This window comes from Mastigoproctus giganteus, chromosome 4 (genome assembly GCF_048544385.1).
Source record: "Mastigoproctus giganteus isolate SK-2022 chromosome 4, ASM4854438v1, whole genome shotgun sequence".
NCBI classification, from domain to species: domain Eukaryota; kingdom Metazoa; phylum Arthropoda; class Arachnida; order Uropygi; family Thelyphonidae; genus Mastigoproctus; species Mastigoproctus giganteus.
This window is the reverse complement of record NC_143578.1, coordinates 60324261-60342429: the sequence shown is the minus strand read 5'-3', so window position 1 is coordinate 60342429 and position 18169 is coordinate 60324261. Positions and strand designations below refer to the sequence as shown.

Below are 18169 nucleotides of genomic sequence, written 5' to 3'. Positions count from 1 at the left end.
ATATAGCGCACTGCACCCTTTGCTCACCACGAACATCCACCTTGCATAATCCTTTACAATTCTGTTGGCAGGAGATAGTTTGACCCACTCAGTACCGTTCTTTTTACACTGGGCCATGAGCAACCAACAATACGTGCCATTTTCAATGTAGAAGCATTAGTTGAAGCATATGATGCAAAAAAGCAAGCTTATACAGCATCAGCAAAAAAAAAAAAACCACTTCCCAGTCACTCCAAATGTTTGTCTAGTTCAGCCTTAAATGTATTTAAGCTATCAACTTCCGCAACAACAGATGGAAGTCTGTTCCAGCAATCAGTTACCTGGTGGCTAAAGGCAAACTTCTGCACAAACTTCTTCAACTGTCTTTCCTCAATTTGAATCTATGCCCTCCCCCAGGTTCTTAGTCTGAGCAAGCGGAAGTATCCTGTCACCAGTGAGCCTGCTCAAACCATTCAAAGCCTTATACACCTCAATCAGATCACCTTGCAGGTGCCTAGTCTCCAGATGCTGCAACTTGCAGAACTTAAGCCTTTCTTCATAAGTGCACCTCCTTTGTTCCTCCCACCAATCTTGTTGCCCTGCTTTGTACTCTTTCTAGCAACTCTACATCCTTCAAGATGTCTTACTATTGATTTATACAGTGCGGTAATTCTCTTTTTTCGTACTGGAAAAATATTCTGCATGTCGTTAGTATACTCTTGGGAGAACTTATAGAATTATATTACCACCTTCAGGACATGTTTATCTACAGTAGTTTTGAGCTTGCTATCCCCATTTGACAAGTTCTTGTTTATACTCTAGCACAACTTCTAGGCCAGTGGAGTTTACAGTTAATTATTTTGGCTTTGAATACAATCTTTAACCATATTTAGCAGTTATTCAGGCTTGAAGCATGGTCCATGCTTATGTTTGTGCATTACCATCACTCATGCTTAACTACTTCTATAGCAAATATAGGGTTAATCTAATCCAAGGGTATAAGCCATATGTGCCTGCCAGTTCATTTTCTGTGATCCCCACATTGATTTTATTCTAACTATAAAATGTAGTCCATTTTGTGATCCAAGAGTTTTAAAATTTAAGTATATGAATCACCATTAGAAAATATATTATTGGAAGTCACTGGAACTGGCTGCCAGTACTATATGTTATGTTTATGATAGGTTACATTGTTTCTCTTTAAAGTCATATAGTATGGTTTGGTATTAGCAAAATGTTTACATGATCTGCTGTTTTTAAGTCTGAGTCAATTAGAATATATATGGAAAACTGGTGATCCTGATGTATTAGGACATGTGTCAAGATTCTCCTTGACATCCGTTCTAATATTTCCAAATCTGTCCCAGTGTTTCCAAACTTGTGACTGCCAATGCAAAGTTAGCAAGCTAATCAAGACTTATAAGAAAGGATTTCTGTATCATTTGTAATGCTGTCAGGAGAGGAAATGATCCAAGCATTTCTCAGTTATATGCTTTTATCCACCCAACCAATTTTTGCTTTCCATCAAGTGTTAAAAATGGGGTCACACATGAAGAAACACTTGGTTATACTGATTAAATTTACACAATACCGTGTGAATTAAATAACTAAAGTATTGTGTGAAAATAGAGGTTTACAGAATTTCTGCAAATCCCTTAATCACAAGTACTTGTGCTTATTGTTCTTGTTTATAAGCAAGATTAGCAACTGTGATAATTTTATTGCTGCTGTAAAGAATGCAAGAGGTTTCCAGTCCCACAGTCCTTACTAATTCATTACACTTAAAATCTTCAGTGTTTACTTGATGTTATAAAGAAGGGTTAAGTGTAGGGTGACCAGATGTCCTGTTTTTCCAAGATTATTCTGATTTTCAATTTTATGTCCTGGTGTCCCCAAAAGAAGTTTTGGTGATGCTGTTTTGTCCCATTTTTTTTCATTCAGAGCTAACTTTATGAATTAAATATATGCAGTTCAAATTAGTAACATATAATTTTAATTTAAAATTATCATAATAAACAGTAACATGCATATATTTTACATCTAACATCATAAAAGTGTGAGGACATTGTAATTAAGTCAGCAACTCTATATTCTGCTTGCATGTATTATCATGTTATGATGTTCTCATGCTTAAAGTAATCACTGCAAGTGGAAACAGTTTATAATTATTGATAAAATAAAGTATCAGATTCTATTTTCACCCAATTCAATAAAATGGCTGCGCATAAATGCATTTATAAAGAAGATTATTCAAAGTTATAAACAATTATAAAAAAAAACACTTTTCCCTCTCCCAACTTTATGGGAAGGTTGCAGTAATATCCCTGGTACTGTTTTTCAGCCTTCAACAACTGGAACCTGGATGTAGTGGCTTCTGGCTTCCATATTTCTACCGATCTGACTGCAGGCTCTTCAGAATCTATTGATTCTTTTCTTTTTCTGAACAGTGATCAACTGAAAATAATGCCAATTTTTCCCAATCAGTTTCTGTAACCAGATTTCTTAGTGCTAAGAAAAATGGGTATTGTTCTTTAAAAAAATTGTAATGAAGTAGAGCAATATTATTGAGACCTTGACACTGTGCCGATACTTTTTTTTCACATCCTTCCATCATGTCAATGTGAAAATAATATTCTCTCATAACATGAACTGGACAGAAACCAAATGGAAGTCTCTACACTTAAGGTGATTCTACAAGTAGCAACTGATTACAGACTTAATTGGAATTTTGTAAATGTTCGAAAACTTAAATCTTCCAAAGAAAACAAGATTTAGTGAATAAAATGACTAATAATTATGATTAGGAACTGACCAGAGCATGACATTTATATATTTGTTACATCACTTTATCAAATTCTGGAAACCTGCTGCATAAAAAGATGTCAGATATCATCGTGACCAGCGATGTGCATCATTTTTGATGTCTGCATCATCAGAAATGGAATTGTAGGTTGACCACTTCCATCCAAAATCTAAATGTGCATCAGCATAATGGAAGCAGTTTGATTTACCCCAACAAAGAAGTTTAAAGCTGTGCGATCAAGGAAGATAATATCAACTTTTTTCTAGGTTAATCATGTCATTCTTTTTGTGCATTTTTCAAAAACCTGGAAGTAGACAATTTTGCATTATATTGCACACGTCTGAGAGCACTTAGGCACCTTATCCCCAGAAAATGGCCTCTGCTGTTGAGACATCGAGTACTGCTATCATATGACAATACGAGACCATTCACTGTATGTGGTTTTGCATTGGCTTGCATTAATGATTTTGGGTTGACATGTCCATGTCCTCGTGATTTCTGTTAGTGTGGTCCACTTTGCCAACAGTTTGATGGCAGATATCTTTCTGATGATGATACAGTGTACTCGTTATGACAACAACTTGATGTCTTTCTATTTAGTGAGTTTCCAGAATTTAATAAAGTGATCATATAAGTATAAAAATATTTTTAGTGATTGCTGAAAAATAAATACTATATTCAAGTCACTTTCCTGCTTACTTTTTTTTTCCCCACTACCTTATGACTAACTTACTAATTCTCCCTCTTAAAAAAGTGTTTTGATTTTTGATTATAACGAAGTTTTCTTATGCAGAATGTGATAATTCTACCCACATTGGGATTTTTGTGATCCTGTAGATAACCAATTTTAATTGATTGATAATTTTACTTGAAGCAAAAATAAAATTTCAAATCTATTTGTGTGCTGTTTTATGACATAATGTCAGTGTTTCTGAAATTAGGCTACCCTAGAAAAAGCCAGGGAGATAAAAATTATGTTGCCCTTTTGCTTTTTATAACTTTTTTCCAGAAACATCCAATTTTTATTTTTCTGGATGTATTTTGTTCCAATTTCTTCCATCTTCATAATTTTTGTCCGTTTTCACCTGTTAATTTGGCTATCCTATTTAAACATATACTTTTACATTTTCATTTATTTTTTAAACCAGTTTTGGAAATATTATCACAGCATTTTTAAAATTTGTAATTGACTAGAAAAACAAAATCATTTCAATTGGGAAATGTATACAGTCACATCACACTTCCAAAGTTGGATTATTTCAAACAACTTGTAGGACCACTTAGTTTACAAGTTTTTTATTAGTTTTTTTTATAAATAAATTCTTTTCTAATGAATATGATATTTTAAGTCCTTATTTACTATTGACCAGATTCAGGGAATTAACAAAAATGTTTGTTAATGGCAGAGTATTGATCTGCTAATTTCTCAGTTTTTCCCACATGAATTATTTGGTTGTAAAATTGATGTGCCATTTATTTTGCTGTTCTTCAGAATTGTTTATTTTTATCAGGAATTGTACTTTAATAATACAGGTAGCCCTTGATTTATGCTGGGGTTAGGTTCCTGGGGGTACAAGCACAAATGGCACCCTTTGTATAATGGAGTCAATGGGAAATCACAGAGTTAGGTTCTGGGTGCCAGAAATTTTACATACCCTTTTCAATACTGGAGTATTTAAAGCTCAGAAATAAACTTTTTTAATTAAAAAGGAGTTTTATTTTTAGCCTACATAAATACAGTTACATATAATGAATAAAAAATAAATGACATAAAACATTTTGACAGTGGCCTAATGCCGAAGTTTTAGTTGGCTTTTGAAGGCCCTGGTTGAGGATCTTCTGTTGAAGGCCCTGGTTGAGAAGGTTGCCTTTTTTTTTTTGAAGAAAGAAGCAAGTGTTGATTGCCTGGATTTCTTCCTCCTTTCTTTAAGAATTTTAAAATAAGGGCTCAGTGTTGATATGACAGCCCTTTTAACTGTGGCACTCATCTCCCAGTCATGATCAGTGTCACAGAGCTCATCAGTGATGGATTCTACAAGAATCCATTGTAGATCACTGGTCTTCATAATTCTTAGAGGAGGGTCTTCTTCTTTCTCTTTCTCCTGCTGTTGGCTAAGTTCTGCAGCTAACCCTTCAAGATCTTCATTTGAAAGAGTCTCTGCATGACTTTTCAAGTACTCAGTTACATCTTCAACTATGACTTCTTCTAACCCTGCCTCTTTGTGCCATCCTGCTGATGTTTTCTACAATATTCTGTTGTGGCTTGGATCCTTTGAAGTCATGCATGAAATCCGGGAGAAGTTTACGGCACACTCCCTTTAGAAAATTGACAATCACTTCTTGTCAAGCTGTGTTAATGTGATTGATACCCTTTAAGACATCAAACGACTGCCAGTATTCTCTGATGGTAATATTTGACACGTCTAAAGCTTTACCATTTCTGTAAATGTTTGCCATCGGTAATAAGCTTTAAAGATGGCTATTACCCCCTGATCCATGGGTTGCAAAACTGATGTTGTATTATCTGCAATTGGCTCAGATTGTCATTTATTACATGAACAGTGTATGATACATAGTACAGTGTGATCGATAAATTTTGTTTGACAGTTTTAAACTTTCAGTTTATAAAAAAATTGCAAAAATCTGTTTTTAAGTCGGTTTTTTACACTAATTTTGGAAAAAAATTTTTTATTTTCTATTACATACCATTTTTTTTTTAAAATCACTTAAGTTGATGTCACACGTTGTATTATTGGATGTATTAAGGTAGGAGTAAATTCTGCGAATTTGTAAACTAAATCTTCCCATGTTGACAACACTGCCTTCAGTCATTTTTTTCTTGACCTTACGAGGTCCATGCAGCAGTGTGAGTTCAGTTTATTTTTAAGATTATTATGTCAAGCTTGTGCTGAAAAGTGAGTAAAATGTCTTCACATACGTGTTTGAACAATCTTAACTTATTTTGTTATATTTGTGGAAGTTATGTAGTCCTCAAGCAAAGACAAGATATTACAGAATTTGTAAAAAAAAAAAATGTGTGTTGTGTTTATTTTGGAGTGAAACTTGGTGACCAAGATAAACAATGGGTTTCACATAAAGGTTTGCTGAATTTATGTTGAAGCATTGAGATTGTGGAAAAATGGTAAAAACAAGGCTATGCCATTTGCAATTCCCATGATTTGGCAGAAGCCTACAAGGCACTGTGATGACTGTTACTTTTGCTTAGTTAATGTAGAGAGAGAGAGAGAGAGAGATACAATGCATAGAGTAAGGAGGGCATTGTATATCCTACTATTGCATCTGCCATTAGACCAGTCCCACATGGAGGTAACCTGCCACTTCCATGCTCTCTGCTTATATTGGAGAATGTATCAGCAGAGAGTGCTGAAAGTGAAACTGAAGTCTACACGCCTGGAGGAATTGAGCCCAGCCCTCGACTTTCTTCACAGCATGAAGCCAATGATCTGGTAAGAGATTTAAATTTATCAAAGGACTCTGCAGAACTCTTTGGTCAAAAAGTCAAAAAACTTGGACTTAAGTAAAAAAATCTTCTAACACTTGGGACATTTTTCTCATGGTACTGACACAGAGAATGAGAACTAGTCCCTTACTTTTCTGAGGATGATTCTATGGTTTTTTGCAGTAATATAAATGACTTAATGAACTATTTAGAAATTAGTTACAATCCTACACAGTCCTACAGACTTTTTATTGACTCATCAAATAGGAGTCTCAAAGGTTTTGTTTGTCTTGCTCACAAAAAATGCCTTGCATTTTGTGTAAGTGGGACAGTTGGATAAGGGGTGAGCACTGATATGTCAGGGTCTGGCCAAAGAGGGGTGGTTTTTGTTGCCTGGATCAAAGAACGTAGTTCATAAACCACTGGTAGACCCCAAAACTGTCCTCCTTCCACCTTGCATATCAAACTTTCACAAACTGTTTCATCAAACAGTTTTTGAAAGCTTTACCTTAGGAAGGTCCCTGCTTCACCTACCTTCGTACTAAATTTCCATCAATCACCCAAAAGAAGTAAAACAAGGTATTTTTGTTGGACTTCAAATTTGAAAACTGAGGGACCAAGATTTCGAGGGAACTGAGAATAAAAGAGAATGCATGGATTAGCTTCAGGTCTGTTGTTGAGAGCTTCTCAGGGGACAATAAGCATCCAGACTATAAGAATATAGTTGAAAATGTGTTGGCAAGCTTAAAGAAGCTGGGCTGCAACATAAATGTCAAGGTACATTTTTTACACTCTCACATCAACAACTCAGAAAATCTAGGAAGTGTTAGTGAAGAATAGAGTGAGAAGCTTCACCAGGACATTAAAGACATGGAGATGAGATACCAGTGGGAGTGGAATGTCAACATGATGGCTGACTATTGCTGGATGCTGAAGAGGGACAGACTGTAAATTAGAAGGATCTGTAAGAAAATCAAGGAAACAAAAATTTGACCCATCATAGATCAGTTTTTAAAATGAGAGGTAAGTATTTAGTGGATTTTTTACTATACCACCCTTTTTAATAGTTTTCAGCATGTATTTAAATATAAAAGTCTGGTAAAAGTAACATATCTTTATAATTTCAGTGCATAGATTCTGCCAATATTAATAAAAATTTGCAAAAAATCAAGTTTTCTTTCACGATTTTCGAAGAAACCTGATGTGATGGAAACAAATGGAAGTTATTTTTGAAATCAGCATTAAAAAATGATTCAGAAACACCATTTTTTGAGAAAACATTATTGAATTTTCTTCAAAATGCCGAGTAGTGTAATTAATACTTTGCTCTATATGTGTTTCATTTATTCGTGTTTTGATAGACATTTGGGGCTGTAATGGATGAAGTTTTTTTTTTGTTTTGAATCATCTAACTATTGTTGTTTATTTTAGGTGTGATGTACTGTAAACAATTTCAATCACACTCATCATTATTATAGTGGTAAAATTTTTTGCCCATTAATTTACCCTGTATATTAAATTAGATTCAATTCTGAAATACCTTCACGGTATGAAGGATACTAACTTGAGTTTAAAACTCAAGTAAATTTATACCAAAAGCTTCAAGATAAAGAGGCTATAAAACAAATAAACTTCTCTAATTGCCTCTAGTCATCTACAGCTGTATCCGAGGAAAGAGAATTATTATATGTAATTTGGCAAAAACCTCTGTGTATGTAGCAAAGAGAAAAATAATTTTTTTTCACCAACTGGGGCTTTTGCCAACCCATATACACATTTTTTTATATCTCTTGAATAACAATTTGTTCAAGAGATACAGTGCCTTGAAACTTTTGCTTTACATTTACTTCAGTACTTACATTTTGATAACATTGTTGATTTTCCAGAATTCTGAGTCTTGGTATGACCATGTTTTGAAAAAAAATATCAAAATGAGTAGTTATATTTAGTATTTTAACCATAGAAATGAATTTTGTTTATCTTGTTAGGTTTTCATAGGTGCTGAACTGCTGTATATAACCATCATTTTATTCTGATGCGTGCACTAATACAGTATATATATATTTTCCACAAAGCTATTAGGATTACTTATCTTTCATTTCAATTATAATTAAAAATATAAATGAGTAGTTATTCATTTATATTTTTAGGATCAAATATTTATAATAGATTGGGGTTAAATATTTATTTATAGGATTAAATCGTCCACGAAGACTTTTAGTTTTTGTTAATCCTTTTGGAGGAAAGAAGAAAGCACCAAAACTTTATGAAAAGAAGGTGGCTCCTCTTTTCCAGCTGGCTGGAATTAATGCTCATATCGTTGGTAAGGTAACTTTATAAATATTACTTTAAAAACAACTTTTACTTTTTTTGATTTAACTAACTACGCTCAAATCTGGTAACTTCAGCAAGGTAATCCTTGCTGGATCTTAGAATTTTCCAGTTGTCAAGTGATCATGTTATTGTCATTAAAAATCTGCAAAAATATTGCAGTTTCTATACTGTAATTTATTTTTCTCTACTGCAAAGGCTACACTTGTACTGTATACGTGTATCCATTACTGGTATTTTATTTATTTGATTAGGTGGTCCCAGCCAACATTTGGCAACCCCACCCAAATATAGTACAGTTTACAGTTTCATACACGGATATTATGATACAATTTAGAATTTCATACAAATTGCAAATTGAAGTACGATATCTTACAAAATAAACATCCTGGATTGATACTATTTACAATTTCGAATGCCATACAAAATTCAGAGAGCAATGAGTATGCCATTCTGGGGAAAGCTCCCACCAGTTACAGAACGAAGTTACCTCTCATCCTATGCTTGCTGTGTTATCTGTCATTATAATTTTTTTTTCCCCCCCGTTCCATTTATAGATTTCATCCATCTTGTTGCTCATTTTCATATAAAACCCTTCTCATTTTAAAAATTTGTCACAAATTCTTTAAACAACACAAAATCCAATCCTCCTTTGTTTTAACCATTTGAACCACAGAACTTCTACTCATATTGTTATTCATACTTAAAACACTACATTCCAACTCAATCCTTAAGTCCATGTACTCTTCACAATCGTATAATACTATAATACATGATCCCATGTTTCCACCTCCCTACAAACAAATCTTATTTCCAAACTGCTCCAAACTTATTCAACCTTATTGAGGCAGTGTTAGGTGGGTCGGGAAAACTGCAAGTTTGGGGGATTCACAGACTAATAGATTAGCAGTAGCCACAGGCAGAGGTGGTGGTAGTTGTAGTAGTAGTGGCATGTAATGCAAGAAAGCAAGTGTATGAGCTTATGCAGCATCAGCCAAAAAAAAAAAAATCACACCATTCCCTCCAAATGCCTGTCCAGTCCTCCTCAAATTTATTCAACCTATCAACTTCCACAATGACAGATGGAAGTTTGTTCCAGCAATTAACCACCCACTGGCTAAAGGCAAATTTCCACCCATCTTTTCTACATCTGTCCTTTCTTAATTTGAATTTATGCCCCCTTAGGTTTATAATCTGAACAAGTGGAAGGATCCCATTAGAATTCAGCGTGCTCAACCCATTCAAGGCCTTACACACCTCAGTCAGATCACGGGGCAGGTGCCTAGTCTCCAGCCACCGCAATTCGCAGAAATTAAGCCTCTCTTGGTAAGAGGATCCCTTCATTCCCCTCACCAATCTTGTTGCCCTTCTCTGTACACGCTCAAGCAAATTTACATCCTTCCTAAAATGAGGCCTCCAGACCTGTATGCAGTACTCAAGACATGGCCTGACCATTGCCTTATACAGAGGGACAATCACCTCCTTTTCCCTGCTAGAAAAATTCCTATATATCATTGACAAAACCCCGTGACCTGCCCTGGCAGCCTGTCTGCATTGCTCAGAAAACTTCATATCTGACTGCACAATTACTCCCAGGTCTTTTTCATTTTCTACCACCTTAACTGTAGTACCACACAGTTGGTACGTTTCTCTGGGGCCGCCTCCGTAGCCAGGTGGGAAGGAGCAGTAGTGCGTATCACATGCTTCTTGATTAGACCGGGGGTTGAGCCTGTCACAACCAAATACGGAATATACGGAAAGGTCAGGGAATGACCACTGCATATCCCGGAGCAGTATGGCCTTAGTTGCTAATGCTCCTAAAAACCAAAACAACAACAATGTTTCTCTGGGGTTACTTCTACCCATGTGCAGTACTTTGCATTTGTCAAGGTTAAACTTCGGTTGCCACTTCTTAGCCCATCTGCCCAAATTATCTAGATCCTGTTGCAGTAGCACACTGCCATTGCTGTCATTAACAACCCTGCCAACCTTTTTATCATCTGCAAACTTCGACATTAAGCCTGATATGCCTTCATCAATATCATTGATAAATATACAAAACAACAGTGGGCCCAACACCGAACCCTGTGGGACTCTACTAATAACATTAGTCCACAAAGAGCAGCACCCATTGATTATCACCCTCGGTCTTCTCCCACTTAACCATCCTTTTATCCATTGTAGCAACTTACCCTTAATACCATTCTGCTCCAATTTGTACAATAGTCTTCCATGCGCAACAGTGTCAAAAGCTTCCTGAAATCCAAATATATGATAACACAATTATTTTTTGCATCCAGTTCCTTTGTAACCACATCATAATATCCTATCAAATTTGTCAAACAAGACTTTCCCTTAACAAACCCATGCTGTGTCTGAATTATTGCTGCAGTCTTGTCTAGATGACCCTGCAATGCATCTTTAATCATTGACTCTATTATTTTACCCGGAACAGAAGTTAAACTAACTGGTCTGTAATTACTCGTGTCACTCTTCGATTCCCCTTTGTGAATTGGGCATACATTTGCCCATCTCCCGTCCTTGGGAACCTCCCCTGAGTCCAAGGATGCTCTCATAATTATGGCTAAGGGTTTGCTTAGTTGCTTTGCCACCTCCTTTAATATAACTGGATAGAGATCCCATCCACCCCAGGTGCTTTTCTTATGTTTAACTTCAACGATTTCTCCTCAACTTTGCTCTCAGTTATTACAAAATCATTAAGTATCCTGCTACAATTTGATAACCTTCTGCCATTTTCAAACCTTAATAATTCCTCATGTGTGAATGTAGATGCAAAATGCTCATTCAGTTTGTTTGCTATCTGAGCTGGACCATCAACAGTCGAACCATTGATATCAAGTGGACCAATCAGATTCTTCCCCTTCCTTTTAGAGTTTATATAAATAAAGAAATCCTTGCTGTTTTTCTTAGCATCTTTTGCCAAAGATTTATCGTAATCTGCCTTAGCCTACCTAACCTCCTTTGTGACCTGATTACAGACTAGCTTATATCTGACATAGGCTTCTGAGTCACTTGATAATTTATATGCATCGCATGCATTTTTTTTCTCTGTCACGAGTCTCATTAGTTCATTTGATAACCATTTAGGCCTAAACCTTGAACAATATTTCTTAATAGGTATGAAACTTTTAGTAGCTTCCACTATTAATTCTTTGAATGCTTCCCACTAGAATTTACTGTTAGTAACATCGTCAGTTGATCCCACTGTACAGAATTTAAAAACTGTCTGAGACCACTGTACTCAGGCGCGCCTCCGTAGCCAGGTGGGAAGGAGCAGCAGTGCCTAGCACATGCTTCTTGATTAGACTGGGGTTCGAGCCCGTCACCACAAAATACGGAGGATGCAGAAAGGTCAGGGAATGACCACCGCATATTCCCGGAGCAATATGGCCCTAGTTGCTAATGCTCATAAAAAAAAACAAACAAACAACCACTGTACTCACCTATACAGAAGCAAAAACCCCTTCCTTTATCCCGATGATAATTATATCTTTAAGTAAATCCCACATCAGCACACTGTGATCACTGCCACCTAGTGGTTCCTTTATCTGCAAATTCTTAATACCCAAATGATCACTGCTGATAACCAGATCAAGAGTATTACCCTCTCTGGTTGCCTCTCGAACATGCTCCTACAGAAAACAATCATCCAATAAATCCACAAAAGTCTTACTAGTGAGTGAGTGACCAACCCACAAGTTCCAGTCAATATCTGGGAAGTTAAAATCCCCCATTATAAGACATTCTGATTTACTAGCCCACTCTATTTCTCTGTACAATTGTTCATTGTACCATTCGAGTCATTAGGCCTATAACACACTCCTACTCTTATTTTTGCTTTTTTAGTGCTTATGTCGCACCAAACTCACTCAACAGTGCACTGTTCATCTATATCAACTGGATGCACTTCTTTTGATTTTATGTTTTTCTTAATTAACAGCATAACACCTCCTGCCTTCCTATCATGTCTATCCTTTCTGTACACATTGTGCTCCCCAAATTCTAGTTCTGCATTCCTTATATCTGCGTAACATCACATCTCTGCTATCCAACAATATCCGTCTTTGCTGTCTTGACCAACACTTCAAATTCATCAAATTTATTTACTATACTTCTAGCATTGGTATACATGCAAGTATACATATACCTATCCTTATTATTAGTTACCCTAACACATACCATATACCCACCTGTTTCACAATGACTGCCATCAGTCTCTGAAACCCCCAGCACCCCTCGCTAAAGGTTGCTACTTATTCTAATAGAAGTTGTGCAAGAATCACTTTCACTTCTGCCTTCGGCTACTTTTAATCTGTGAATCCCCCCCCCCAAGCTAGCAGTTTTACAACCCACCTAACACTGCCTCTATAGCATCAGCCAATATTCTTGCACCCTTTCTATTTAAGTGTATCCCATCCCTGTAGAAGCAGTCTCTCCTGCTTCTACAGGGGAGGAGGGGTGATGCTGTTAGTTATGAAACACATAAAATCTAAGGAAGTGCATCCAGCTGACATGGGTGGACAGTGCAGTGTTTAGTCAGTTTGGTATGATATTAAGCACTGGGAAAACCAAGTTGCGAGTAGGAGTGTTATAGGCCTAATGATTGATGAGTATAATAAACAACTGTACAGGGAAATAGTGGGCCAGTAAATCAGAGAGTCTTATAATGGGGGATTTTAACTTCTCAGATATGCAGATATGGACTGGAACTTTGTGGGTTGGTCACTCACACACTATCAAGGCTTTTGCCTATTTATTGGATGATTGTTTTCTACAGTAGCTTGTTCGAGAGGTAATCCAGTGAGAATAATACTCTTGATCTCATTATCAGCAGTGGTTATTCATGCATCAAAAATCTGCAGATAAAGGAACCACTAGTGGCAGTGATCACAGCGTACTGATGTGAGATTTACTCAAAGATGTAACTACCATCAGGGGTACAGGGAAGGGTTTTTGCTTTTGTAGAGGTGACTACAGTGGTCTCAGAGATTATTTAAATTCTATACAGTGGGACCAACTGATGATGTTACCAATTGCGAATTCTAAATGGGAAGCATTCAAAGAATTAATCTTGGAATTTACTAGGCTTTTCATACCAAATAAGAAATACTGTTCAAAGTTTAGGTTTAGATGGATGTCAGATTAATTAATTAAACTCCTGTCAGAGAAGAAAAATGCATGGGATACGTATAAATTATCAGGAGACACAGATGCCTATGGTAGTTATAAGATAGCCTGTAATCAAGTCACCTAGGGCATTAGGGAAGCAAAGGCAGATTACGAGAAATCTTTGCAAAGGATGCAAAGAAAAACAGTAAAGACTTCTCTACTTATGTAAGCTCTAGATGGAAGGGGATGAATCAGGTTGGTCCTCTTGATATCGATGGTTCGATTGTTGAGGATTCTGCTCAGGTAGCTGACAAACTGAATGAGTATTTTCTATGAGGAATTCTGTAGGGATTTGGAGGCCAGAAGCTTATTGAACTCTAACAGAGATTTAAATGATTTTGTAATAACTGAGAGCAAAGTGGAGGAGAAATTGCTGAAGTTAAACATAAGGAAGGCACCTGGGGCCTATCCAGTTATATTAAAGGAGGCAACAAAGGAAGTAAGCAGGTCCTTAGCCATGATTATGAGGGCATCCTTGGATTCAGGCGAGGTTCCCACAGACCAGAGATGTGCAAATGTATCCCCAATTCACAAAAGGGGATTGAAAGGTGACACAAGTAATTACAGACCTGTTAGTTTAACTTCTGTTCCGGGAAAAATAATGGAGTCACTGCTTAAAGAAACACTGCAGGCTCATCTAGACAAAACTGCAGTTAAAGTTCAGACACAAAATGGGTTGCAACCCAAAGGTCGCGGGTTCGATTCCCGCCTTGGGCTTGGATCAGAGTACTGCAAAAACCTTGGGAGGTGCATTATGGCCACAGAAGCCTATGCGCCAACAACTACCAAAAAAAAAAAAAAAAAAAAATGGGTTTGTTAAGGGGAAGTCTTGTCTGACCAATGTGATTGGATACTGTGATGTGGTCACAAAGGAACTAGAGGCAAAAAATAATTTTGATATCATATACTCTGATTTTAGGAAAGCTTTTGATACTGTTGCACATGGAAGATTACTGTACAAGTTGGAGCAGTGTTGGCATTAAGGGCAAATTGCTACGATGGATAAAAGGATGGATGAGTGGCAGAAGACAAGAGTGTTAATCAATGGACACTGCTCTTCATGGACTAATGTTATTAGTGTAGTTCCTCGGGAGCTGTGTTTGGCCCATTGTTGTTTTCTGTATTTATCAATGATATTGATGAAGGTACATCAGGTTTAATGTCCGAGTTTGCAGATGATGCAAAGGTTGATAGGGTTGTTAAGGCAGTGCGCTACTTCAACGAGATCTAGAAAAGTTGGGAATATGGGCTGAGAAGTGGCAACTGAAGTTTAACATTGATAAATGAAAAGTACTGCATATGGGTAGCAGTAACCCCAGAGTAACATACCAACAGTGCAGTATTATACTCATGGTAGTGGAGAGTGAAATAGACCTAGGGGTAATTGTGCAGTCAGATATGTAGTTTTCTGAGTAGTGCAAACAGGCTGCAAGAGTAGCTCATAGGGTCTTGTTAATGATATATAGGAATTTTACTAGCAGCAATAAGGAGGTGTTTATCCCATTGTATTAGGAACTGGTCAGGGCACACCTTGAGTACTGCATACAGGTCTGAAGACCTCATTTTAGGAAAGATGTTGAGCTACTAGAACAAGTACTGAGAAGGGCAACGAGTTTAGTGAGTGGAACAAAGGGTTGCTGTTACCAAGATAGACTTAAGGTCTGCAAATTGCAGCCTTTGGAGACTAGACACCTGCGAGGTGATCTGATTGAGGTGTATAAGGCCTTGAATGGTTTGAGCAAGCTCAATGCTGATGGGATTCTTCCTCTTGCTCAAGTTGCACACCTGAGGGGGCATAAATTCATATTGAGGAAAGACAGTTGTAGTATAGATGTGTGGGAATTTGCCTTTCACCAGCAGGTGGTTGATTGCTGGAACAAATATCCGTTTGTCATTGTGGAAGTTGGAAGTTGTCTAATTCAGACAAACTCCAAAAGTATAATTATTGTATTGATACAATTGCATCATCCACTGGAGTATCTGATAATAATAAAACCTTCACTTTAATTCGAGCAATGAACTAATGAAGGAATTGAACATGCTACATGCTAAAGAAGAAAATTAGAAGAAATACATTGATCATGTAACTGCTGAATAAAGAAAAGTAATGAATATTGTTTGAATAAACGATGATGTGATAATTAATGAACAATTAATTTACAGGATTTTTCTGATTTTGATGATAATGAAAGAGGCTCCTTTTCAGGCAATCACAAGACTAAAAATATTAAGAATTTATCAAAAGATATAAAAAAAGAAAGACTAAGACCTTTCAAAAGTAAATCCTATAATATAAAGTGAGTAATTGATGAAATTTAATAAAGGCAGCTAAATTGCAAGTAGTGAATTAAGCAGATATTTGGGTGCATCACTGTGGTTTACTGGTAACATTGATGCTTATTACATTTCAGCACTGTGTTCAAAAACCTACTTGTTAAAATTTATATACTATATACTAAACTGAATGTTAAAATTTATTATTATTATTTTTTTAAATATCTTATTTTCTGATCCATAAGTGCTGATCCATAAGTTATGCTCACATTTTAGAAGGCAAATTTTGGGAAAAATATTTTATTGTGTATCTAAAACAAGAAGTCTCACATGCTTGCTAAAAAAAAATAGTGTAAAACAAGTGTTGTATAACACCAATAATACATCGTCACCATTGTCATGCCTGTCATTACTATTGTTATTATCTGAACTTTCACTTTCTTCGAAGAGTACATTATCTTCAGAGCCATTATAGCTAATTCCATATTTCTTGAGCAATATGGCAACTTCATGTTTCATTAACTTCCACTAAGTTTTCATCCATTTTCACTCCTGGAAAATGCTTGATTGCTTCATTCGTCCTGTTGATGTCAAATATTGTTTTGGTGCTTCCATCCATTTGGCCCAACTCACTCATGACTACTTTAAAGGGTTTGTTAATCAAGATGTTCAATGACTGCAGTTGGCTATGCTCTCCTAGAATTACAGATAACTCCATATTTAATTCAGCAACCTTCCTTCGACTGGTCTCTTATGTGTGAGAGCTGTAATGATCACACAATAAAATATCTAGCCTTTTTAGAAGGCCACCTGGATGCTTTGACTATATCCCCCCCCCTCTCTAGTTACAGCCTAAGACAGACACACAACTGTGCATTCAGCATGCCTTCAGACATGCTGAATGCACAATTCCACTACATCTTCAGGCCATAAGATGTAGTGAAATTTTAGGCAAAATTTTCTGGGGGAAAATGGTCTGGAAATATGCATTTATTTTTTTGATATTGGCAAAAAATACTACAGTGCACTGCAGATAGGAGGAAGGCATATTGATACATTATGTTGTTTGTTATGTGATAAGAACATGCCCTTCTTAGTGATGTCAACATAACCTGAAACAAACAGCACTGCACCCTAAAAAACAAGTATATTAAGTTTCGTTCAAAATGCAATTTTAATTATTACTGACGATATAAGAATGAAATAGTTAAGATATGTTTTTAGTCAGGAAACAATTTTTTTTTAATTAATAGAAAGATTATAGTTTTCATAATAAAACTTGAATAGCATTAAATATTTAAATTTCTTAATCTGTAACTTTTCCATTTAATAGAGTAAACAGAACTTGCTAAATATCAAGGTTTAGCAAGTTTGGAACAATATCATACAAAAATCAGCATATTATATAACTGTGATATTATTAACTGGGATTTTTCCAAAAATATTTTGACAGACATGGTTTTATCACAGAAAATGGTTAATTATATAAAAAATTGTTAACCAAATGTAGTTCACATGAAAGCTTAAATTATTTTCAGCTTATCTGGAGTAAAGCATGTACATAAGCATGATACAAATCTTTCTGAATGATAAGGTCCAGATCTGAACCTGTAGTAGTAGTAATGGCATGTGATGCAAGAAAGCAAATGTATGAGCTTATGCAGCATCAGCCAAAAAAAAAAAAAAAAAAATCACACCATTCCCTCCAAATGCCTGTCCAGTTCCTCCTTAAATTTATTCAACCTATCAACTTCCACAACGACAGATGGAAGTTTGTTCCAGCAATTAACCACCCGCTGGCTAAAGGCAAATTTCCGCACATCTATTCTACATCTGTCCTTTCTTAATTTGAATTTATACCCCCTTAGGTTCGTAATCTGAACAAGTGGAAGGATCCCATCAATTCAGCGTGCTGAACCCATTCAAGGCCTTATACACCTCAATCAGATCACCGTGCAGGTGCCTAGTCTCCAGCCACTGCAATTTGCAGAACTTAAGCCTCTCTTGATAAGACAATCCCTTCATTCCCCTCACCAATCTTGTTGCCCTTCTCTGTACATGCTGAAGTAAGTCTACATCCTTCCTAAAATGAGGCCTCCAGACCTGTACGCAGTACTCAAGGCGTGGCCTGA

General features: G+C 36.2%; 1 protein-coding gene across 1 annotated transcript in view; it reads left to right on the top strand.

Moving 5' to 3' along the window:
* The window catches only part of LOC150086762 (ceramide kinase-like), a 120313-nt gene that overhangs the window by 38677 nt on the left and 63467 nt on the right, over positions 1 to 18169 (top strand). Inside the window, exon 3 of the mRNA XM_090371565.1 lies at positions 8437 to 8565. Within this exon, the coding sequence (XP_090227691.1) occupies positions 8437 to 8565 (129 nt within the window). The remainder of the gene's footprint in view (positions 1 to 8436; positions 8566 to 18169) is intronic.